The 23,989-nt window shown below is 37.1% G+C and overlaps 3 protein-coding genes across 3 annotated transcripts; 1 reads left to right on the forward strand and 2 right to left on the reverse strand.

The window, feature by feature from the left end:
• The first annotated feature begins 132 nt into the window (after positions 1-132).
• si:ch211-10a23.2 (Galectin-related protein A-like) lies at positions 133-5,320 on the forward strand. The gene is made up of 4 exons (XM_058057049.1): positions 133-251; positions 328-413; positions 2,188-2,395; positions 2,469-5,320. The coding sequence occupies exons 1-4, from the start codon at positions 141-143 to the stop codon at positions 2,610-2,612; spliced, it is 549 nt and encodes a 182-aa protein (XP_057913032.1). The 5' UTR covers positions 133-140; the 3' UTR covers positions 2,613-5,320.
• On the reverse strand, positions 5,205-12,893 carry plek2 (pleckstrin 2). Its single transcript, XM_058057029.1, has 9 exons — positions 10,219-12,893; positions 9,974-10,138; positions 8,978-9,153; positions 8,811-8,902; positions 7,864-8,051; positions 6,129-6,230; positions 5,976-6,059; positions 5,826-5,904; positions 5,205-5,761 (listed from the first exon to the last, which is right to left on the reverse strand). The coding sequence occupies exons 1-9, from the start codon at positions 10,267-10,269 to the stop codon at positions 5,634-5,636; spliced, it is 1,065 nt and encodes a 354-aa protein (XP_057913012.1). The 5' UTR covers positions 10,270-12,893; the 3' UTR covers positions 5,205-5,633.
• On the reverse strand, positions 10,494-23,979 carry LOC131107211 (tandem C2 domains nuclear protein). Its single transcript, XM_058057023.1, has 12 exons — positions 23,876-23,979; positions 22,647-22,721; positions 22,432-22,578; positions 20,783-20,917; positions 19,681-19,745; positions 19,505-19,577; positions 19,063-19,145; positions 17,166-17,282; positions 16,705-16,890; positions 14,892-15,006; positions 14,631-14,830; positions 10,494-13,029 (listed from the first exon to the last, which is right to left on the reverse strand). The coding sequence occupies exons 1-12, from the start codon at positions 23,970-23,972 to the stop codon at positions 12,925-12,927; spliced, it is 1,398 nt and encodes a 465-aa protein (XP_057913006.1). The 5' UTR covers positions 23,973-23,979; the 3' UTR covers positions 10,494-12,924.
• Positions 23,980-23,989: the final 10 nt, after the last annotated feature.

Here is a 23,989-nt window from a genome sequence, read left to right on the forward strand (position 1 = left end):
AGCAAGCCATACCAGGTATGGGTTAGTGTAGAAAAAACAACAAAATTAATAAAAAAGATGCAGGGAAAACATGCCCACATTTTGTTTTGTACAAGATACCTGTCTCTGCACTGTCAGTGCCTCATAGGGAGGTTGTTTCTATGGCAACAGGCTGGAGGCAGAACCAGTCCTCCTTGGCATCCCCTCTCAAAGCCGCCACACTGCGTCACACCCTGAGTGGAATGGAGGACTGCACGGACAAAAAAGCCAATGTATGAAGCTTCCTTTTCTTTGTTTCACAAAAAAAAAAGCATTTTATTTCTTTATTCTGCACGCATTGTCTGACAGGGGGAGTACATCGGAGAGATAAAGGGCGGTCTGCGGCCTTCCATGAAGCTGGTGGTGATGGGAATCGTGGATAAGAAACCCAAGAGGTGGGTTGATTGACGCAGGGCATCACACACGGCACGGCTCGACCGTGGTATTGTTGTTTCAGCATGAATGTTTGCTAGTCCTGGTAGCCTTTCCTGGTAATACTCCTTTTGTGGACTTTATTCTGGTAAAATGATGTTGGTGCGGTTTGAATTTTTCAATATTTTCAACTTTCTTCTCATAATTCTGACTTATTACCGTAATATTATAATTTTTCCCCAATCTAATTTTCCATTGAAAAATTTACGTTTTGTTTTTCAGAATATTCTGACTTTAAAAATGACATATTTTTATTATATTATATCATCATATATCATATCCTATCTCATATCATATATCATATATCATCACTGAGCGTAACAGTGAAAGCTAATCTCATGTTAGCCAATGGTGTCGCCAAGCGGCAGCATGTAAATGTTAAACAGAAGAGGGCAAAACATTGATTCTTGTGGAACTCCGCATGTTTTGGAATGTGGGAAGAAATCGGATCAGCTCATATCGTATCATATATCATACGTATATCGTATCTCATATCGTATCTCATATCATTATATTATACAAATTTTTTTCCTCACAATATTACAAAGTTATTCTGATAAAACTGCTATTTTTTTCTCATTAGAATACAATTTTTTTCCCACAATATTTTGACTTTTTTTCTTAATTCATAATTTTGACTTAAGTCTCATAATAATATAATTTTCCCCGACCTAATTTTCCATAAACAAATGTATTTTTTTAACTATTTTGACTTTCTATTTTGACTTTAACTTTAGACAAAGTTATTCTGGTAAAACTGCTATTGTTTTATTGTTAGAATACAATATTTTCCCACAATATTTGGACTTTTTTCTTAATTTTGACTTAAGTCTCATAATATTATAACTTTTCCCCGATCTAATTTTCCATAAACAAATGTATGTTCTTTTGTTTGTTTTCATTAATTCTGCCTTAAAAAAATGAATATATTTTTTCTGCAATACTTGAAGTATATGCTGCTAAAATGATATTATTTTTCCTCATAATGTTACAAGCCTATTCTGGTAAAACGGCTACTTTCTTTCTGCTTAGAATACACATTTTTTTACTGCAATATTTTGATTTTATTCTTGATGATTTTATTATTGCAGCTGTTTTTATTTCCCTATTTCTACTGTTGTTTGTTTACATTTTTCAACTATTTTGACTTTAACTTTAGACAAAGTTATTTTGGTAAAACTGCTATTTTTTTCTCGTTAGAATACAATTTTTTTTCCCACAATATTTGGACTTTTTTTTCTTAATTCATAATTTTGACTTTTGTAATTTTGTAACTTTTCCCCGACCTAATTTTCCATAAACAAATGTATGTTCTTTTTTTTGTTTTTCATTAATTCTGCCTTTAAAAAGAAGAATATATTTTTTCTGCAATACTTGAAGTCTATGCTCCTAAAATGATATTATTTTTCCTCATAATGTTACAAGTCTATTCTGGTAAAATGGCTACTTTCTTTCTGCTTAGAATACACATTTTTTACTGCAATATTTTGATTTTATTCTTGTAAAAGTGCTATTATTAAATTATTATTAAATATTATTAAATTAAGTTTTTATTTCCCTATTTCTGCAGTTGTTTTTTTTACATTTTTCAACTATTTTGATCTTACTCTTCTTCTTGGAATGTCTTGGAAACTCCATCTCTGTGTGGAGTTTGCATGTTCAAGAAATGACATATGACGCATCACAGCAAAGCATAGCAGTGTCTAGGTACCGTTGTTTTGTTTTTTTTTGGTGCAGCATGGAAGTGGTGGTGTCCAGTAAGCCGCAGAGAGACGAAGATGAGGAGGAGTCGGAGTCGGAGGAGCGAGAGGGCGACGTGGGTCTCCAGTTGAAGGTCAGCTTCCCGGACAAGGCCGTGCAGCGTAACGCCCGATTGGCTGGGAAGTGGGGTCGTGCTGAAAACATCCTCTCCTTCTTCCCGTTTGCACCCGGAGAGCCCTTTAAGGTATTTTCCGCTTCCTCGTGTCTTCTTGGAACATTAGTCCGTCATCATAAGATGAATCTCACCTTGTCCTTAGATGGAGATCGTTTGCGAGCACCAGCAGTTTCGCATCCTGGTGGACGGCCAGCCTCTGTGCGGCTTCAGCCATCGTCTTCCTCAGCTGGACAGCCTCACCGCCTTGCGGGTCTTTGGGGACGTGCACCTCACCAAGGTGGCGTGATGGGCTGGAGGTGTGGGGGATTCATGAGCTTTGTCGTGTTTGGAATCACGCAAAGTGCCTTCAACGTGCTGACTCGTCAATATTCTATATTCTTCCATACATTTCATACTGCAGTCTTATTTTGAAATCATACGAGCATCTCCTCCTGCTTTTATTCTCCTTCCTCAGCCACCACTAAAGTAGAAGGACATTATTCACATTGATGTCACATTCATATTCATATTCATGCTCAGTTCTCATGAGAATAAAATGTGATTTAACTCTGTATATGTTCCCTGTAAAGCGTCATAATATTTGCACTTTATTTAAGTATTTTCAATATTTTTTCTGGGAATATTCCAACTACATTCTCATATTTCAACTATGTTCTCATCATATTTTTATTTTACACTCCTAAAATTGGGACTTTTTTTCTCCTAACATTACCACATAAATCCTAAAATATTCCTTTTATTCTCATATAATGACCTTTTTTACCTCATAAAGCGTCATAATATTTTGACTGTATTCTCATCAAAGTAGGAATATTCCAACTCCATTCTCATATTTTTATTTTACTCCCCTAAAATTGGGACTTTTTTTCTCCTAACATTACAACATGAATCCTAAAATATTCCCATTTTATTCTCATACAATGACAATTTTTTTTCGCATAATATTCCCCATAAAGCGTCATAATATTTGGACTTTATTTAAGTATTTTCAATATTTTTCTGGGAATATTCCAACTACATTCTCATCATATTTTTATTTTATCCCCCTAAAATTGGGACTTTTTTTCCCTAACATTACAACATGAATCCTGAAATATTCCCATTTTATTCTCATACAATGACAACCTTTTTTTCCCATAATATTCCCCAAAAAGCGTCATAATATTTGCACTTTATTTAAGTATATTCAATATTTTTCTGGGAATATTCCAACTACATTCTCATCATATTTTTACTTTATTCCAATAAAATTGGGACTTTTTTTCCTCCTAACATGACAACATGAATCCTGAAATATTCCCATTTTATTCTCAAACTTTTTTTTTGCATAATATTCCCCATAAAGCGTCATAATATTTGCACTTTATTTAAGTAAATTCAATATTTTTTGGGAATATTCCAACTACATTCTTATCATATTTTTATTTTTTTATTTTTTTTATTTTATTTATTTTCTCATAAATACTCATAATTATCATATATTCTATATTATTATTCACATAAATGCAGGATTTTATCACCACATAATACCCTTCCTAAAAAATCTTGTCTCATAAAATTAAAACTTTTATTATTTTTTCTTGTAACATTCCCAACAAATTCTCATCCAACATTAATTCCCACTTTATTCTCGTATAATAACTTTTTTTGTTCATAATATTCCCCATAAAGCGTCATAATATTTGGACTTTATTCTATTATTATATATTATTATTATATAGTATTTTCAATGTCTTTTTTCTGGAAATATTTCAACCACATTCTCATATTTTTATTTTACCCCCCTAAAATTGGGACTTTTTTTCTACTAACATTACAACATGAATCCTAAAATATTCCCATTTTATTCTCATACGATGACATTTTTTTCCCTCATAATATTCCCCATAAAGCGTCATAATATTTTGATTTTTTTCTCATCAAATGACTTCTTTTTCTAGCAATATCCCCACGATTGGCATAAAATGATACATCTCCTAAAATGAAGATTTGTTTTTTCTCATAAATACTCATAATTATCATATATTCTATATTATTATTCACATAAATGCAGGATTTTATCACCACATAATACCCTTCCTAAAAAATTTTGTCTCATAAAATTAAAACTTTTATTATTTTTTTCTTGTAACATTCCCACCAAATTCTCATCCAACATTAATTCCCACTTTATTCTCGTATAATAACTTTTTTTGTTCATAATATTCCCCATAAAGCGTCATAATATTTGGACTTTATTCTCATCAAAGTATTTTCAATATTTTTTTTCTGGAAATATTCCAACTACATTCTCATATTTTTATTTTATCCCCCTAAAATTGGGACTTTTTTTCTACTAACATTACAACATGAATCCTAAAATATTCCCATTTTATTCTCAAACAATGACAACTTTTTTTTCGCATAATATTCCCCATAAAGCGTCATAATATTTGCACTTTATTTAAGTATATTCAATATTTTTCTGGGAATATTCCAACTACATTCTCATCATATTTTTATTTTATCCCCCTAAAATTGGGACTTTTTTTCCCCTAACATTACAACATGAATCCTGAAATATTCCCATTTTATTCTCATACAATGACATTTTTTTCCTCATAATATTTTGATTTTTTTCTCATCAAATGACTTCTTTTTCTAGCAATATCCCCACGATTGGCATAAAATGATCTATCTCCTAAAAAGGAAGATTTGTTTTTCTCCTAAATACTCATAATTATCATATATTCTATATTATTATTCACATAAAAGCAGGATTTTATCACCACATAATACCCTTCCTCAAAAATCCTGTCTCATAAAATTTTTTCTTGTAACATTCCCACCAAATTCTCATCCAACATTAATTCCCACTTTCTTCTTGTATAATAACTTTTTTCCTTCATAATATTCCCCATAAAGCGTAATAATATTTGGACTTTATTCTCATCTCATGACGTGTTTTTGTAATAATATTCTGACCTAATTGCCATAAAATGATCCATCTCCTAAAATGAAGCTCATGATCTCATGTATTTATTCACATAAAAGCAGGATTTTATTAGCTTTCCTAAATTCCTAAACAATTTTCCATGTTTTCCTCACAAAATGACAAGCTTTTTATGACTTGTTTATCGCAGCTAAATGTGTCTTGGCTTGTTCTTGTGGCTGTGAAGCAAGAAAAAGTCTGACGAAGGATCGCCAATGTTCTGACTCGTCAAGTCGAGAGCGCAACGCCAAGGGAATGTTACGTTTCATGTGAAAATCCCAGAAAAAAGAAGGACACGGAAGCGAGTGGAACATGTAGCTACCGGAGCGGGCCCCCCTATGTGTTCTCCCGGATGGCGTCGATCCACTCCATCTTGTCCTGGTGGCTGGGAGCCTGGATGAAGTAGTGCCTGTCTGACTGCGTGATGACCTTGAACAGGTTACCTTGAACGTTGCCTTTCACTCCTGCACGACACACATGAAACAGCCACAACATTAGGAACACCAGAAGTATTGAGGAAAGACCCACCCGAGGGAACGCCGTTGTCATCCAGCGAGGAGACCAGGGAGCCTCGGAGTGCGAATCCTCCGACGGGGCTGACGTCATCCTGGAAGGAGACAGTAGGACCGGCTTGACGTGTGACGGGACTACCGGAAGAAAGACCTGCGTGTTCCTGACCTTGGCGGGGTCGTAGTAGTGAAGGAAAGACGGTGGTGATCGCAGCACAAAGAGTCGAATCTTCCAGTTTTTCCTCCTGTGTCCCTGATGGTGGACACGTGACGCCGAGACGCTGAGACGGGTAAAAAAAAAAAAAAAAGAGGATGGTCTTACCTGCTTGAGCAGGTAACCTCTCTTGATGACGTCACCGCTCAGCTCCACGGCGGACAACGACGTCTGGGCCTTCACGCTGCCTCTCTTCTTCAAAGTGTCTGACTGGGATGGCGAGGAAACACGATGAACAAATGTCACGTATTCTTGTATACCGAGACTTCGTGAGGATAAGCGATGGAAAATGAATGAATGAATAACTAGTCAAAAAAGTGAAACTAAATGAATATTAATAGTGATAATATTGAAATATAAAGCAATAGAAAAAAGGCATTATTTACAGGCATGATATGCTTGAGTTTGACATGATAGTAGTAGACTACAAGTCGTAGACAAGTTGAAAGCAAGTCCAAGACAAGTAGTCGACAAGTCAAAGACAAGTCGAAGACAAGTAGTAGACAAGAAGTGGACAAGTAATAGACAAGTAGTCGACAAGTCGAAGACAAGTAGTAGAAGACAAATAGAACAGTCGTAGGCATGTCGAAGACAAGTCGTAGACAAGTCATACACAAGTCCTAGACAAGTAGAAGACAAGTCGTAGACAAGTCATAGACAAGAAGTAGACAAGTCTTAGACAAGTCTTAGACAAGTCAAAGACAGGTAGTAGACAAGTAGAATACAAGTCGAAGACAAGTACGTAGAAGACAAATAGAACAGTCGTAGACAAGTCATAGACAAGTCATAGACAAGTCGTAGACAAGTCGAAGACAAGTCGTAGACAAGTCGTAGACAAGTAGAAGACAAGTCATAGACAAGTCGTGGACAAGTAGAAGACAAGTCGTAGAACAGAAGTAGACAAGTTGTAGACAAGTCGTAGACAAGTCATAGACAAGTAGAAGACAAGTGGTAGACAAGTCATAGACAAGTCGTAGACAAGTCGTAGACAAGTAGAAGACAAGTCGTGGACAAGTCGTGGACAAGTAGAAGACAAGTTGTAGAACAGAAGTAGACAAGTCGTAGACAAGTCATAGACAAGTAGAAGACAAGTCGTAGACAAGTCAAAGACAGGTAGTAGACAAGTAGAATACAAGTCAAAGACAAGTGCGTAGAAGACAAGTAGAACAGTCGTAGACAAGTCGAAGACAAGTCGTAGACAAGTCGTAGACAAGTAAAAGACAAGTCAAAGACAAGAAGTAGACAAGAAGTAGACAAGTTGTAGACAAGTAGAAGACAAGTCGTAGACAAGTAGAAGACAAGTCAAAGACAAGTCAAAGACAAGAAGTAGACAAGTTGTAGACAAGTAGAAGACAAGTCGTAGACAAGTAGAAGACAAGTCAAAGACAAGTCAAAGACAAGTAGAAGACAAGTCGTAGACAAGTAGAAGACAAGTCAAAGACAAGTCAAAGACAAGTCAAAGACAAGAAGTAGACAAGTTGTAGACAAGTAGAAGACAAGTCGTAGACAAGTAGAAGACAAGTCAAAGACAAGTCAAAGACAAGAAGTAGACAAGAAGTAGACAAGAAAAAGACAAGTCGTAGACAAGTCATAGACAAGAAGTAGACAAGTAGAATACAAGTCAAAGACAAGTCGTAGACAGGTAGAAGACAGGTAGAAGACAGGTAGAAGACAGGTAGAAGACAGGTAGAAGACAAGTAGTAGACAAGTAGTAGACAAGTCATAGACAAGTTGTAGACAAGCAGAAGACAGGTCAAAGACGAGAAGTAGACGACTAGAAGACAAGTCGTAGACAAGTCAAAGACAAGTCTAAGACAAGTAGTAGACGTGTGCCGCCACTCACGAAGCTGTAGAGCGCCGTGGAGTCGTCCGTGAACTGCTCGCCCGGGCCGGCGGTGCGGAGGGCCTCCACGCTCCTCAGGCCGACGGTCCTCAGGAAGCCCTCCTCCAGCAGGGCGGACGCCAGCGTCACCGCCTCGGCTCGGGTGACAACCAGCTGCATGAACACCAGCCAGTCCACCACCGCCGAGCCTGAACATCAACCACCCACAGCGTCAGCCCCCCACACCCCCTCAGTGACATCCATATCAAATATCTCCTCATATCTGGAGCCAACTTATTCTATTTAGAAACAGAAAAACTATAAAGTTGACCAATAAAAGATTAAAAAGAAATATTGCTAGTATTAATAAAAATAAAAACTCATTTTTTTAAATAAGCTTACTACTAATTAATAGTTTTTATGATAATACTCTTGCTAATAATTATCACTAATTGTTATATTCACTTTTCATTAATAAAAAAATAGTAATTGTACATTAGATTTAACACAAAAAATTGCTTATGAAAAAATCTAAATAAACGTTGTTAAATAAAATAAAAAAAAATAAAAAAAATAATAATAAATAATAAAAAAATAATAATAAAAATAAAATAAAAAATAAAAAATAAAAAATAAAAAATAAAAAATAAAAAATAAAAAATAAAAAATAAAAAATAAAAAATAAAAAATAAAAAATAAAAAATTAAAAATTAAAAATTAAAATAATTTAATAATAATCATTCATTTTCTACTGCTTATCCTCACGAGGGTCGTGGGGGGGGTGCTGGAGCCTATCCCAGCTGTCTTCGGGCGACAGGCGGGGTACACCCTGGACTGGTGGCCAGCCAATCACAGGGCACATATAGACAAACAACCATTCACACTCACATTCATACCTATGGATAATTTGGAGTGGCTAATTAACCTAGCATGTTTTTGGAATGGGGGAGGACGGTCGTGGGACGGACCTGAGAAACAGTTGCTGTAGGTGCGTCCTTGCTCCACGTGGTTGGTCATGTTAATCCCGCTGTGAAGGTCATACATGGACTCCAGGACTTTGCTAGAAGAAGAAGAAGAAGAAGAAGGCCATATGAGAAGGCACGCCCATACGCCAAATGAGCCACAAAGAGTCCACCTCAGGTTGATGTTGTGCGGCTGAGAGACGTCGGGCGTCCGCCGCCCGCTTCCTTCTTCCCCACCCAGCTTGTCCACGGCCGCCGTGATGTCGGCCGCCCACTCGTCGCGCTTCTCCCGGGAACACGCCTCCAGGAAGTGATCCACGCCGTTCCTTGTCTGGAGCCTGAACACCAGCTAGGACGGAGAGGTAACAACAGCGGGGTATGCCCTTATTACACGCTAGGCTCAGAGTGCTTGGTGACTAATAATAATAATGTTATTATTATTAATTAATCTTTTTATTATTATTATAAATTAATAGATTAATTCACGTCTCTCTCCGCATGACTCAGCAGCGAGTCACATGCTATGCTGTTATTATTCATTCAATCTGTCACACAAAATCATGGCAAATATTATTCATATCAGTTTTTACAGGTGATTCATATTTTTATGGTGTTCAAAATGTCCATTTCTAATTATTTTCGGGGGTGCTGGAGTCTATCCCAGCTACTTTGGGGCAAGAGGCGGGGTACACCCTGGACTGGTAGCCAGCCAATCACAGGGCACATATAGACAAACAACCATTCACACTCACATTCATATTTATTGAATATTATTTATTGAATTTACATTTATTAAAATTCATTCATTCATTCATTTTCTACCGCTTTTTCTTCACGAGGGTCGCGGGGGGTGCTGGAGCCTATCCCAGCTGTCTTTGGGCGAGAGGCGGGGTCCACCCTGGACTGGTGGCCAGCCAATCACAGGGCACATATAGACAAACAACCATTCACACTCACATTCATTTTTATTGAATAATATTTATGTATTTATTGAATTTATTTATTGAATGTATTTATTTATTTATTTTATTAATAATATTGAATAACTAGCAAATTAGCACATTATAACCCAAAAATCTTATTTGTCCTAACTTTTTATGGGTCATTATTTCCGTTTGTGTAAGATTTTTCTATTATATATACGAAAGTATGACGTCACCAAGCCTCACCGGTCGATTGTCGTACTCGAGGAAGGGACACGTGACGACACAATCCTTCATCATGATCTTTCCTCGCTGGCACGAGTCCCTTTTGCCGCCCTCGTACTTGTAGTAGATCAGCTTGTCTGGCGTCAGCACGAACCAGCGGGCCTTCCAGTTGTGCACCAGGTGACCCTGATAGGACACGCGCTTTTACACAACAACACCAAAATGACCCTGATAGGACGCACATTTTTATACGTGTATATACTCACCCTTTTTACCAGGAATCCTTCCCTTAGAATTGTTACATTCTGTGTATCCATTGTTAGAAATACTTGCTGCTACCTGCTCCACTCCTGAATCAACATGTCTCACACACACACACACACACACTACAGCTACACATGTGCACAACACTTAAACACACCTCCAAGCACACTTTGTGATTCAGAGTGGGTGTGCCTAGGCTGCAATTTCAACTATAACCACACAGCGGCGCCACTGTTCTATGAGCGTCCCCTATGAAGTCACTGAAACGAAGCATACGTAAACACACACACAGGCACAGAAATGTTATTATAAATGAAATATCTACATACAAAATATAATAATAAGTAACGCGACAAACGCTCAAACAAACATTTTAGCAACTTAGACTGCAAATGAACACGGACTGCTAGCCAACTAGCCAAACTAGCCAAACACAGGTACATATAAAGGGACCCGGGAAGTGACAGCCAATAAAAAAAAAAGAAAAACCCGAAGAGCCAATCAATGAGCTTGTAGGCGGGCTCAAAGGAAACAAGCTTCCGCAAACTTGAGCGGCCGTTTCCACCATGGTCCTAGTGCTTAACGTTTTTCTTTTAACGTAACTAAACACCGTCTAATGATTGAAAATCATTCAGATATTTTCCATGCTGGAAAATCTTCCTCCAAACGGGACTTTATGACGTCATGTCAGAAAAGAAACAAAATTCCTGCCGTATGCCGTCACCTTTACTTGAGAAGAGCCTAATTAAGGTCGAGGTGTGTCTGGAATTTCCAATCTAAAAAAAAAAAACGTCATTAGCGAGGGCGGATTGCAAAACCATTCATAGCAGCAAAGTAAACAAGAATGATGGAGTGACTCGTCGCTAAGATAAATGTCGGTGTGTGTGTGTGATTAGCATACTTTTGTTTTAACGGACCTGGATCTTGAATTTTGCGGGCTTTTGAATCACAGTTAGAAATGAATTTGTCAAACAGAACAGCCATTCTCAACTGTTACTCACTGCTGCCACCTAGCGACCAGAATACGACATTGTGTATGACTGGTATTTCCTAGTGTTGACTAATAATAGACCATAATAATAGACCATAGTCTATTATTAGTCTATTATTAGTCATCATTAATTAAGAAGTCATTTGGGGACGATCGTGATATAGCGAGGGAGCGATATTGCGTCGGATATTTCGACTTTATTCTTAAATAATCTTTGTAAGTGTGCTTCTTGTAATATTGACGTCATAATTTCCAGAACATTAGAACTTTTTTCTTTAAAAAATTACATTTTATATTTGTTTAATGTTGTCCTCATGAACCCATTTCAATAAATATCATATTTTTTCTTTAATATTTCCACTTAATGCTGCCAAAATAGGGTTTTGTTTTCTCCTTATAATATGACAATGTTATTCTTGTAAAATAATATACAAACATTTTCATCACAACCCATAGGGGGCGCTACACGCATTATTGACACTTCATTCGTGTTCCCTGCTTCTCTTCTGATGACTTTTTTTGGTTTAGATACTGGAGCGGTCACAAAAAGCAACAAATATTTATGACAAAGTGAAAAGTGAAGCAGCAGGTTTTAGTTGGGAACTGATATTTTCCTGAAACGTACCTACTAAAGAACAAAAAAAAAAGGTATAAACAAAGTATTTTTGTTGATAAAAGATGGGAGTCTAATCTAGGTGTTTATATATCCATGGAAAACAATATTCCGTGTGTCGTGAAAGATCAGTCAAAATGATCCAAAATGGCCGACACCGAAGGATTATTCATTCATTCATTCAAATTCTACCGCTTTTTCCTCACGAGGGTCGCGGGGGTGCTGGAGCCTATCCCAGCTGTCTTCGGGCGAGAGGCGGGGTACACCCTGGACTGGTGGCCAGCCAATCACAGGGCACATATAGACAAACAACCATTCACACTCACATTCCATTCATACCTATGGACAATTTGGAGTGGCTAATTAACCTAGCATGTTTTTGGAATGTGGGAGGAAACCGGAGTACCCGGAGAAAACCCACGCATGCACGGGGAGAACATGCAAACTCCACACAGAGATGGCCGAGGGTGGAATTGAACCCTGGTCTCCTAGCTGCGAGGTCTGCGCGTTAACCACTAGACCGCCGTGTCGCCCGACTAAGGATTAAATGAGCAAAAAAAATAGTCAACTCATTGACAGCTCCTCTATATCTCTGCTGATGGAGGTAAAAAAAACGTGATGTCGTCGTCCCACCGCCGCTTGACCCCCCCATCTTGGAAATGATTGTTGGCCATTTCCCAAAAACGATTTAGGGGCTTTGGGGGTTGAAATGAGGCTGAAATTGGCAGTGAAATTGTGGCTTTTACTGAATCCAACACAAGATGTTCTCCACAGGGGGGTGGGGGGGTCAGTAAGGGGGGGGGCGGTTCTGCACTTTCTCAATCAATGACCTCTTTCGCCACAGAGCCGTGTTCCCACGTGCTGACCTATTTCCCCAGCCGGTCCCTTTATGGCCGCGTGACTAACGCTTCCCGTCAGGACAAAGCTAACCCCGCCTACTTTTATTGCTAGGACGCTATCAAAAATAAAAGTGCTACAAAGTGTCTTCTTGGAATTGAATAAACAACAGCACTCTTGCCGTGTCGTTGAAATGTTTGTTCACTTAAAAAAAAAAAGCAATCCTTCAATCCAAGCCACCCAAATGTCAGGTCCCGCCAGGTCCCGTCAGGTGACACGGTGCCACGCCGAAACCACCTTCTCGGGGTGAGCCATGGCGTCCTTCCACTGAGACACGGCGTCAGGACTCGCACTCTGTAGTCCAAGCTGGACCTGCAACAACATGAAATCCTGTCAAGCCCCCCCCCCGGGGGCCATTTTTTCGGAACCCTGAAGAAAGTCATTTCTGGAAAAGACGCAATAATGAACAAGGCCTTGAAAAAATGAAAGAAAGAAATTATCATTTTGATATAAGTAAATCATAACATATCATGATAATGGAAATCATAATAAAAGATAAATAATGCAGAGATTTAATACAAATAAAAAACTAATCAATAATTAATAATTATTTAGAATTTGCCTGGTGAAACATGGCATAAAAATATGGAAAAATACATCATAATTTTGATATAAGTAAATCATAACATATCATGATAATTGAAATCATAATAACACATAAATAATGCGGAGATATCATACAAATAAAAAACTAATGAATAATTAATAATGATTTAGAATTTGCCTGGTGAAATGTGGCATAAAAATATGGAAAAATTAATCATTTTAATATAAGTAAATCATAACATATCATGATAATGGAAATCATAATAATAGCTAAATAATGCAGAGATTTAAAAGAAATAAAAAACTAATCAATAATTAATAATTATTTAGAATTTGCCTGGTGAAACATGGCATAAAAATATGGAAAAATAAATCATAATTTTGATATAAGTAAATTATAACATATCATGATAATGGAAATCATAATAATAGATAAATAATGCAGAGATTTAATACAAATAAAAAACTAATCAATAATTAATAATGATTTAGAATTTGCCTGGTGAAACATGGCATAAAAATATGGAAACATAAATCATAATTTTGATATAAGTAAATTATAACATATCATGATAATGGAAATCATAATAATAGATAAATAATGCAGAGATTTAAAAGAAATAAAAAACTAATTAATAATTAATAATTATTTAGAATTTGCCTGGTGAAACATGGCATAAAAATATGGAAAAATAAATCATAATTTTGATATTAGTAAATCATAACATATCATGATAATGGAAATCATAATAATAGATAAATAATGCAGAGATTTAATACAAATGAAAAACTAATCAATAATTAATAATTATTTAGAATTTTCCTGGTGAAACATGGCATAAAAATATGGAAAAATAAATAATAATTTTGATATAAGTAAATGATAACATATCATGATAATGGAAATCATAATAATAGCTAAATAATGCAGAGATTTAAAAGAAATAAAAAACTAATCAATAATTAATAATTATTTAGAATTTGCCTGGTGAAACATGGCATAAAAATATGGAAAAATAAATCATAATTTTGATATAAGTAAATTATAACATATCATGATAATTGAAATCATAATAATAGATAAATAATGCAGAGATTTAATACAAATAAAAAACTAATCAATAATTAATAATGATTTAGAATTTGCCTGGTGAAATGTGGCATAAAAATATGGAAAAATAAATAATCATTTTGATATATAAATAAATCATAACATATGATCATGGAAATCATAATAATAGATAAATAAATAGAAAAATAAATCATCATTTTGATATATAAATAAATCATAACATATGATCATGGAAATCATAATAATAGATAAATAAATAGAAAAATAAATCATCATTTTAGTTAACCCGTCTCACCTGTCCCAGACATCGCTTCCTCTTGACCGAGTTGTAGCTGTAGAGATTGATTGACAGCCAGCAGGCGGGGTCTAAGGCGGCCACAGGGAAGTGGAAAGTCTCCGCCCACTGACACTGCCCCCCGACGGCCTTGAGGGCTGCCGTCTTGGTCTTGGTCCCCTGATGGTCCACCCGGTGAAGCTCCAGCGTGACCATGTAGGCTGCAAAGAAGACAGTTGGTGTGCGCCTTGACAAGCTCCGCCCTTCCGTCCACGTCCTTACCTGGAGGGAGGGGCGCCGAGCACGGCGGCAGGTGTCGGGCGGAGAGGCCTTGGACTTGAACGCGTCTGCAGGCGGGCTGGAAGCAGATGACCACGTGGAGCTCACAGCCGCTCGCCTGCAACACAGCAACGTCTGGTCACCTCTTTGGCCCAAATGACAGACCTCGCTGCGTCTGGCAACAAAACGTCCACAAGCGGCTCGCTAGACCAGCCCACCTTTTTACTGGACGACAACCTTGGGACATTTTCATATTTTCTTGGCATTTTATGATAAAACATTCAATATTGAAAGAAAATAACACTTGCGTTTTTTTTCTACAAAAGTACACTACCTCAAAGCACTTTTAATCACAGATTTATTACTAAAAGGTTGTATATTTTTAAAGACAAGAAAATCATTTATTTATGATGAAAAAGTTGAAAAAAATTGATACAGCGTTCAATGTTTTTCAATAAAAAAATGTGCATGTTTTTCCAGCAAAATTTGGGATTTTTTTGTGGAAAAGGGTTTTGCAAGGAAGAAACAAAAACAGCAGTATCGTTTTCTTAGGAAATGTCCAATATCTGAGGAAACCATTTATATTTATTAGAAAAATACAAAATTTCAAATTTCAAATTTTTAATTATAAATTTTTATTTTAAAATATGTGTATTTCTAAGGAAAATAATCATATATTTCTGATTTTAAAAAATAAATAATAATATTTCAAAAACAGTTGGATTTTTTTTTCTAGCCAAGTCTGATATCTGAGAAAAAAAGATGATTTTTTTTTTTAGAAAAACGGTCTTATATAAAATATATTTTAAAAATGTGCCTGTTGTCCAGCGACATTTTGGTATTTTTGGGGAGAAAAGTTTTGCTTGAAAAAAAAGAAAATGAGTTGAATTAAAAAAAAAAAATATTACAAAAATACATCATATTGTTTTTATTTTAAAAGGTATATATTTCTAAGGAAAATATCATATCATTGTGATTCAAAATTTGCATATTTAAAAAAAGTGTATTTTGCAGGAAAAAAGTATGGAGTCATACCTCTATGACAATACAGTTGGATATTTCATTATTTATTTTAAGAAAAAATTCATATATTTTTGATACAAAAATTATAAAAAAAAAAATTCCCAAGAAAAATAGGTTGTATTTTTTGAAGAAAAATATCTTTGTTGTATATTAAAAAATAATGTGGAAGGAATAAAGAAAAAAAGATGAAAGAAAAAGAGTCAGATATTGTTGAAACTAAATTGCACGTTTTCCCACCCAAAATACCACAATTTGAAAAAATAAAAAATCAATAAAAAGTAGCATTTTTTCTAGAAAAGTCCAATATCATATAAAAAAGTAAGATTTTTTAAAAGTTGTATATTTTGTAAAAAAGTGTATTCTGGAAGAAAAAACATGAAAATGGTACTTCATGAAGTCCTGCTCCTATGTAAATACAGTAAAGTTGTATTTTTTATTTGGATATTTATCGAAGAAATAAATGTTTGGAAGAAAAAAATACATATTGATATTTTTTTTCTGTAAAAATGTCAAATATTCTGAGAAGAAATCATCCAGTATTTTGTGTGGCGTGTGTCTAGGAAGCTTGTTGCCATGGTGACGTGTGTGTGTACAGACGACACAGATAACAAGCAGTAAATCCGGAACATGGCTTTACTGCAATCTTAGCGGTGGCAGCTGCACGGCGGGTTGGACGGCATTTTGAACAAACCAGGAAGACCAGGAACGCCTACGTAGGCCACCAGGAATGTTTCTGAACTTCGGATCTTGACTTTGTTTGCCGGGGGAATGAGATGCAACGTGGAGTACTCACCGAGGATGGAGCGGCGAGGGGCAGCCAGTGTTCCGTCTCCTCGGGGCCCAGCTGCCGCAGCGAGAGGATGCCCTCGGCCAGCGTGGCTTTTCTGGGGCCGTGCGTCCGCAGCCGGAGGATCAGGGCGCTCCGTCGCAAGGCCTGGAGGCTCAGAGCGAACACGAAGGTCTCCATGAAGGAGGTGTGCTGCAGGAAAGAAAGGACCCAAAGGACCCAAAGGTCAGGATGTCTCATGAAGGACGGCGAGGTAACACCTGCGTGGATGCTGCAGGTTAGCTTAGCAAACAAACACCACACCCGCCAAAAATAAAAACACTTCCTGGGACCGGCAGGCCAAGCGAGCCAATCACAAGCATGAAGAAAGTCACTCGGGGAAAAGGACTCTTCCCTGAGTACCTACACGGTATGTTAGCATGTTAGCATTTTAGCCACGTCCATTAGCCAGGCTGCGCCGTGCGTACCTGGCTATACTCCTTGACGGAGCTCTTGAAGTGCACGGCTTTGGGAATGCTGATGGTTCCGTGGATTCGGATCTGTGGCCTCACAAGGCCGTCCTTGGGAAGCTTGACTTCGGAACACTGAAGCAAAAACACATAAGTGACACAAATAGAAGGTTCAGCTATGATGTCAGTATCCATCTACAGCCGCCAGAGGGCGCTGTGATGGAAAAAAACATGGTACATTATGTTTAATGTACCTCATAAAAAGCTTTTTTTTAGCTGTTATGCTATCAATTACATCAACTGTTTATGGGCTATAAGTACAAATTCTGCCTAGCAACAAGCAGCCAGGACAGTATATAGTAGAAAATGTGTAGCGGCTGCTAGCTAGCTACAATTTTAGTTAAATTTTTGGGTGTTATGCTATCAATTATATCGACTGTTTATGGGGGCCACTAGTGCAAATTCTGCCTAGCAACAAGCAGCCAGGACAGTAAACGTGTAGCATCTGTTAGCTAGCTACAATCGTAGTTAATTTTTTAGCTGTTATGCTATCAATTACATCAACTGTTTATGGGCAATATGTACAAATTCTGCCTAGCAACAAGCAGCCAGGACAGTAAATAGGAGGAAATGTGTAGCGGCTGTTAGCTAGCTACAATCGTAGTTAATTTCTTAGCTTTTATGCTATCAATTACATCAACTGTTTATGGGCAACTAGAGCAAATTTTGCCTAGCAACAAGCAGCCAGGACAGTAAACAGGAGAAAATGTGTAGCGGCTACTAGCTAGCTACAATTTTAGTTCAGTTTTTAGGTGTTTTGCTATGAATTATAGCAACTGTTTATGGGCCACTACAACAAATTCTGCCTAGCAACAAGCAGCCAGGACAGTAAACATGTAGCATCTATTAGCTACCTACAATCGTAGTTCATTTTTTAGCTTTTATGCTATCAATTACATCAACTGTTTATGGGCAACTAGTGCAAATTCTGCCTAGCAACAAGCAGCCAGGACAGTAAACGTGTAGTATCGGTTAGCTAGCTACAATCGTAGTTAATTTTTTAGCTGTTATGCTATCAATTACATCAACTGTTTATGGGCAATATGTACAAATTCTGCCTAGCAACAAACAGCCAGGACAGTAAATAGGAGGAAATGTGTAGCGGCTGTTAGCTAGCTACAATCGTAGTTAATTTTTTAGCTTTTATGCTATCAATTACATCAACTGTTTATGGGCAACTAGAGCAAATTCTGCCTAGCAACCAGCAGCCAGGACAATAAATAGGAGGCAATGTGTAGCGGCTGTTAGCTCGCTACAATTTTAGTTCAGTTTTTAGCTGTTATGCTATCAATTATATCGACTGTTTATGGGCCATACGTACATATTCTGCCTAGCAACAAACAGCCAGGACAGTAAATAGGAGGAAATGTGTAGCGGTTGTTAGCTAGCTACAATAGTAGTTCAGTTTTTAGCTGTTATGCTATCAATTATATCGACTATTTATGGGCCATAAGTACAAATTCTGCCTAGCAACAAGCAGCCAGGACAGTAAATAGGAGAAAATGTGTAGCGGCTGCTAGCTAGCTACAATTTTAGTTCAGTTTTTAGCTGTTTTGCTATGAATTATAGCAACTCTTTATGGGCCACTAGCATGAATTCTGCCTAGCAACAAGTGTGGTTTAAATGGCTTTTTGAATAAAATTGAGATAATTTTTGACACCACAATGTCACTGAAAACATTGGCCCCGCCCCCCAAATCTGTGCCATAATGGACTTTCCCTCTCTCACGTCGACCCCTGACCTTCAAGAGCTTTGATCAGCACTTCCTGTGCGCACACAGAGGGTCCATTGAGAGTGTCCAGGGGGGGCTGAGACAATGGGGTCCATTGGGCGGCCATTTGGGGTGTAAGCTTACCTGCACCAAGGTGATCCACACCTGCTCCATTTGCTGCCGGTAGCTCAGACGCACACACAGCCACCCCCGATGGGGGACGCACTCTGAGGGACAACACAACAACAGACGCTTTGTGGGAATGCCGCAACATTTGGGATCCACTCAGGCATGCTAACGGGCGTGCTAACAGGAAGTTGGAAAGGAAGTCCACAAATAAGAACAGTTCAGAAGAACGCAAGAAGCTGATTGGTGGACGTGATGGGGTGAGAAAGAAGGGGTGGAGCCTAACGCCGTAACAACAACTTTAGCATTTAGCTCAGCATTTATGTGAAATAAAGAAATATTGCCTGTTCCTGCCGACTCTCCCTGTCCTCTGTTAAGGAAATAGCATATGAAGTCTGCCTAGCAACAGGGCGTGATTGGAGCAGAGAAAAGGAAGCCAGAAGATGGTGTGCGGTGGTACCTGCGCCGCGCTGAAAGGAGTCCATGACGGAGGAGGACGGCGTGCTGGCCACGCTGGACATCGACTCAAAGCCCTGCCGGGGACGACAAAGCGAAACCAAGGCAGGTTATCACCCCCGCTAGCTCACGCTAGCTCATGCTAGCTCATGCCTTCAAGCCATAAGGAAAGAGTCCGACCTGTAGGTAGTGACTGTCGTGGCTGCTCAGCTCAAACATGGACATGGTCAAGCGTCCGGGATCATCTGTGGGGGTGGGGGTGGAGGGGGGGGGGGGGGGGGTGATAAAAAAAACATGGTACATTTTGTCCTCATCAAAAATTATGTTTAATGTACCTCAAAAAAAGCTGTTTTTTAGCTGTTATGCTATCAATTATATCGACTGTTTATGGGCCACTAGAGCAAATTCTGCCTAGCAACAAGCAGCCAGGACAGTAAACGTGTAGCATCTGTTAGCTAGTTACAATTGTAGTTAATTTTTTTAGCCGTTATGCTATCAATTACATCAACTGTTTATGGGCCATAAGTACAAATTCTGCCTAGCAACAAGCAGCCAGGACAGTAAATAGGACGAAATCTGTAGCAGGTGTTAGCTAGCTACAATCGTAGTTCAGTTCTTAGCTGTTATGCTATCAATTATATCGACTGTTTATGGGCAACTAGAGCAAATTCTACCTAGCAACAAGCAGCCAGGACAGGAAACGTGTAGCATCTGTTAGCTAGCTACAATCGTAGTATATTTTTTAGTTTTTATGCTATCAATTACATCAACTGTTTATGGGCCATAAGTACAAATTCTGCCTAGCAACAAGCAGCCAGGACAGTAAACAGGAGAAAATGTGTAGCAGCTGCTAGCTAGCTACAATTTTAGTTCAGTTTTTAGCTGTTATGCTATCAATTATATTGACTGTTTATGGGTCACTAGAGCAAATTCTGCCTAGCAACAAGCAGCCAATTAGTTCAATTTTTGGGCAAATTCAGCAAAATGTTCAGTGCAAAGTGAAAGTTAGGCTATTTTTCTCCCTTTTCTAGTTGGGAGCTGATATTTTCCTGAAACGTACCCTAGAAAGATCAATCAAAACAATGAAAAATGGCCGCTACTGAAAAGCTTGAATAGCAAAAAAATGGCTTTGGGATTGAAGATAGAATCTGCCTAGCAACAGTTGACATCAGAGACCAGGAAGAAGAAAAGCGGTTAGTCGGCTTCACTGCAAGTTTCCTGAAAATCGTCTTTGCCTTTCATTGAAAACACTCGCCGTCGTTGCTAAGTCATGCTACTCTACCTGGGGGGCGTGTCCTGCTGCTCCTCCTCCCGCTGTCCCCGCCCAGTAGGTTGGACTCGGAGGTGTAGGCTGACGACGCGGCGGCGGCGTCCAGCAACTCGGCCTTCCTGTGAGCGTACGCGCAGCTCACTGGACCTTAGACAGGAGAGACCAGAGGTGAAAAGGTCCATTCTAGTCCCAACAGGACATCCTGGTCTTGCGTCATCACGCCTCATTGAGCTGATTTCAATGAAAGGGCGGCCGAGACCACCCAAACACACAAAACCTGACCTCAGTCACCCGATTCATGACACATTCCTGTAAATAAAATTTTATTTTTTTTTCACGGAATTTATTATTTTTTTTACCCCAAAACTATTCAATTTTTAAATTATGGTAATGGTTTAATTTCATTTGAAGATGCATCAGATTACAATTGAATGCATCCCATAATCAGTTCACAGTTCCACATGTCCAAAAGGAGTAGGAAGAAGCAAAGCTTATTAAATCCTACCCCTCCATCTGGTACTTTTACAATCAGTAACTGTTACATTTGTTCACTTCCTGATTTCATAATATAGTTTAAAATTAATAAAAAAAAATTATTATAAATATTATAAATGATTATAAAAAATATTGTTATAATTATTTTAAGAATGAAAATTAAAAAAAAAATTAAAAGACAATTAATTTTTTTTTTTAGTCACGTACCGCAGTAGTACTTTGGTTGGTACTTTTACAATCAGTAACTGTTACATTTGTTCACTTCCTGCTTTCCTAATATAGTTTAAAATTAATTAAAAAATATATTATTATAAATATTATAAATGATTATAAAAAATATGGTTATAATTTTTTTAAGAATTAAAAATAGAAAAAAGTAAAATTAAAAAACAATTAATTTTTTTTTTAGTCATGTACCAAAGTAGTACTTTGGTTGGTACTTTTACAATCAGTAACTGTTACATTTGTTCACTTCCTGCTTTCCTAATATAGTTTAAGGTTTTATTTTGTATTATATATTATTATATATACAATATATATATTTAACTTTCTCATATAGTTTCAGTTTGTATTTGTTTTTTTTATTTTATTTATTTAATTTTTATTTATTTAAATTTTATTTAAGTTAATTTTTTGTTTTTAATTTATTTTATTTTTTGTCACATACCGACAACTGCTTGTCTTGTTTCTTGAATTGGCTCATCGTTGTGCATTGTTTGACTTCCTTACTCAATCCGTTCCATAGTTTGATTCCACATACTGAAATGCTATGGCTAGCATAACGTAGTCCTAGCATAGAAGTGTTTCACATTAGTCTTTAATTTGATTGTTTGGCCTGAAGAATGGCTTCTTCTACGTGTTGGTCATCTAATGATGTACGCGTACTCATACAGAATATATGCTGGGAAGCAGGAAGCACTCCGGCATGCCTTGCGGCACCTTTTTATAAATAGTGCACATGGCGTCCCAAGCTGATCCTTCCAAAAGTGCAAGAAAACGATAGTGAATGTAAAAGTAAACAAATGAAACGTCCCTTCCCAAAACATGCTGGCCTCCAAGAGCCAAAGGGCGAGGAAACCACAACAAAGGAGGCTGCGCTAATTTGCACCGTGTGCGATCAAGTATGACAAGCACAGAATCAAACACTCCCCAGGCGCCGCACATACCTGGCATCCCACGCCAGAGGTGGGAGGAAACTCCGGGTTGCACATAGGAGGCTTTGAGGGTGGGGAGGACAAAGGGGACCTCCTTGCCGTCAGGGGGCAGCTTAGACAGGAGGTAGTCTTCGGGGGCCCCGGGTTTGACGGTGAGGCCTTCGAAGGGAAAAGGAAATCACATCATTCCAGCGTCATGCCGGCGTGACGACGTGGCGTTTGCTTACCTGGAGGAGCGGCCTCGTCGTCCTTCCGATGCCTCGTCAGGAGGGAATGGCAGCAGTTTTTGATGCACTCCATGGCTGACACACACACACACACACACACACACATCGTTATGGGGTTAGTTAATTTATTATTATGTTTATTTGAATTAATAATTCAAATAAACCAAATGGTAAAAATCACCATTTGACAAAATCCAGGTCAAAATATTCAGAAAAAAAAGTAAAGTTTGCTCAAAAAGTTGAACAAAGTGAACAAACATGACGAAGACCAATAATATCATTTTAGTAGCATTTTGTTCAAAAATACATTTTTTTAAAGTCACAATATGAGAAAGTTATCATTTTTGGAAAATGAGGTTGCAGAAAAAGCTTCAGTGTTACTAGAGTGAAATCAATCGGAAATATTAAATATATATATTAATATTATATTATATATAATATAAAATATTATATAATTATATTATTATAGAATTTTTAAAAATATATTTTTTATAATTATATTAATTATATATTAAAATATATAAATTAATATATATTAAAAAAGGTGTCCTTTTCTGAGAATTATGTCAAAATATGAAGTTGTGTAATAATGACAAAAACATTGCAACACGATTTGGGGGGTGAATATTTAATAAATATTAAATAAAATAATAATAATAATAATATTAAATATAAAAAAATATGATATTTTTTAAAGTCTTAATGTTAGGAGAAACAAACTAAAAAATAATAATAAAGCGGTCTTTTTTTTGGAACAAGTTGGGGAAAAGGTTACGATTTTAAAAGAATAAAGTCAAAATAATAAAGTCGAAAATATTAAAAGATGTGCAATATTATGAGACGATTACGAGGACAAATTTTAGTGAAAGAAAAAAAAGTCTTTTAGTCATCATATTATGAAAAACAAGCAAAAGAAAGTGAATGATAAAATCCTTTTAGTGGAAACATGGGTGAAAAAGATAAAATATATAAAGATATATATATATATAAGATATATAAGATATATATAAAGATATAAATACTGCATACAGTATATCACTAGTTAGCATATCTCCATCACTAAATATCATATGTATAATATGTAGAAAGAAGAGGGTACCCGTTTACGATACGTGCTGATCAAGTACACGCAGGCTGAGAAGAATGAAAGTGAAAGAAAAAAGAATCCCGGCAGAGTCAAGTTGCTTTTTTCCAAAGGAATGTAGAAGAAGAAATGAAGGAAAAGTCACCCATGATGTGTGTTGATGGGAGAAAGATCTTCTTTCTTTCCTTCCTTCCTTCCTTCCTCGCGAGGCAGTCAAGTAAGTCCACCGCACACTCAAACATCACACAACCTCACACAA

Source organism: Doryrhamphus excisus, chromosome 19, assembly GCF_030265055.1.
Source record: "Doryrhamphus excisus isolate RoL2022-K1 chromosome 19, RoL_Dexc_1.0, whole genome shotgun sequence".
Classification (NCBI taxonomy): Eukaryota; Metazoa; Chordata; class Actinopteri; order Syngnathiformes; family Syngnathidae; genus Doryrhamphus; species Doryrhamphus excisus.

Excerpts from the sequence above, each read along its gene's own strand:
- si:ch211-10a23.2 (XM_058057049.1), top strand. The coding sequence starts at position 141 with ATGGCAACAGGCTGGAGGCAGAACCAGTCCTCCTTGGCATCCCCTCTC. Across the intron at positions 252-327 it reads GCACGGACAAAAAAGCCAAT|GGGGAGTACATCGGAGAGAT; the intron begins GTATGAAGCTTC and ends ATTGTCTGACAG. Across the intron at positions 414-2,187 it reads GTGGATAAGAAACCCAAGAG|CATGGAAGTGGTGGTGTCCA; the intron begins GTGGGTTGATTG and ends TTTTTGGTGCAG.
- plek2 (XM_058057029.1), bottom strand. The coding sequence starts at position 10,269 with ATGGATACACAGAATGTAACAATTCTAAGGGAAGGATTCCTGGTAAAA. Across the intron at positions 9,154-9,973 it reads TCGAGTACGACAATCGACCG|CTGGTGTTCAGGCTCCAGAC; the intron begins GTGAGGCTTGGT and ends TCTCCGTCCTAG. Across the intron at positions 5,762-5,825 it reads TGACAACGGCGTTCCCTCGG|GAGTGAAAGGCAACGTTCAA; the intron begins GTGGGTCTTTCC and ends TGTGTCGTGCAG.
- LOC131107211 (XM_058057023.1), bottom strand. The coding sequence starts at position 23,972 with ATGTTTGAGTGTGCGGTGGACTTACTTGACTGCCTCGCGAGGAAGGAA. Across the intron at positions 16,891-17,165 it reads CCGTCAAGGAGTATAGCCAG|CACACCTCCTTCATGGAGAC; the intron begins GTACGCACGGCG and ends TCTTTCCTGCAG. Across the intron at positions 13,030-14,630 it reads GGAAGCGATGTCTGGGACAG|GTCCAGCTTGGACTACAGAG; the intron begins GTGAGACGGGTT and ends ATGTTGTTGCAG.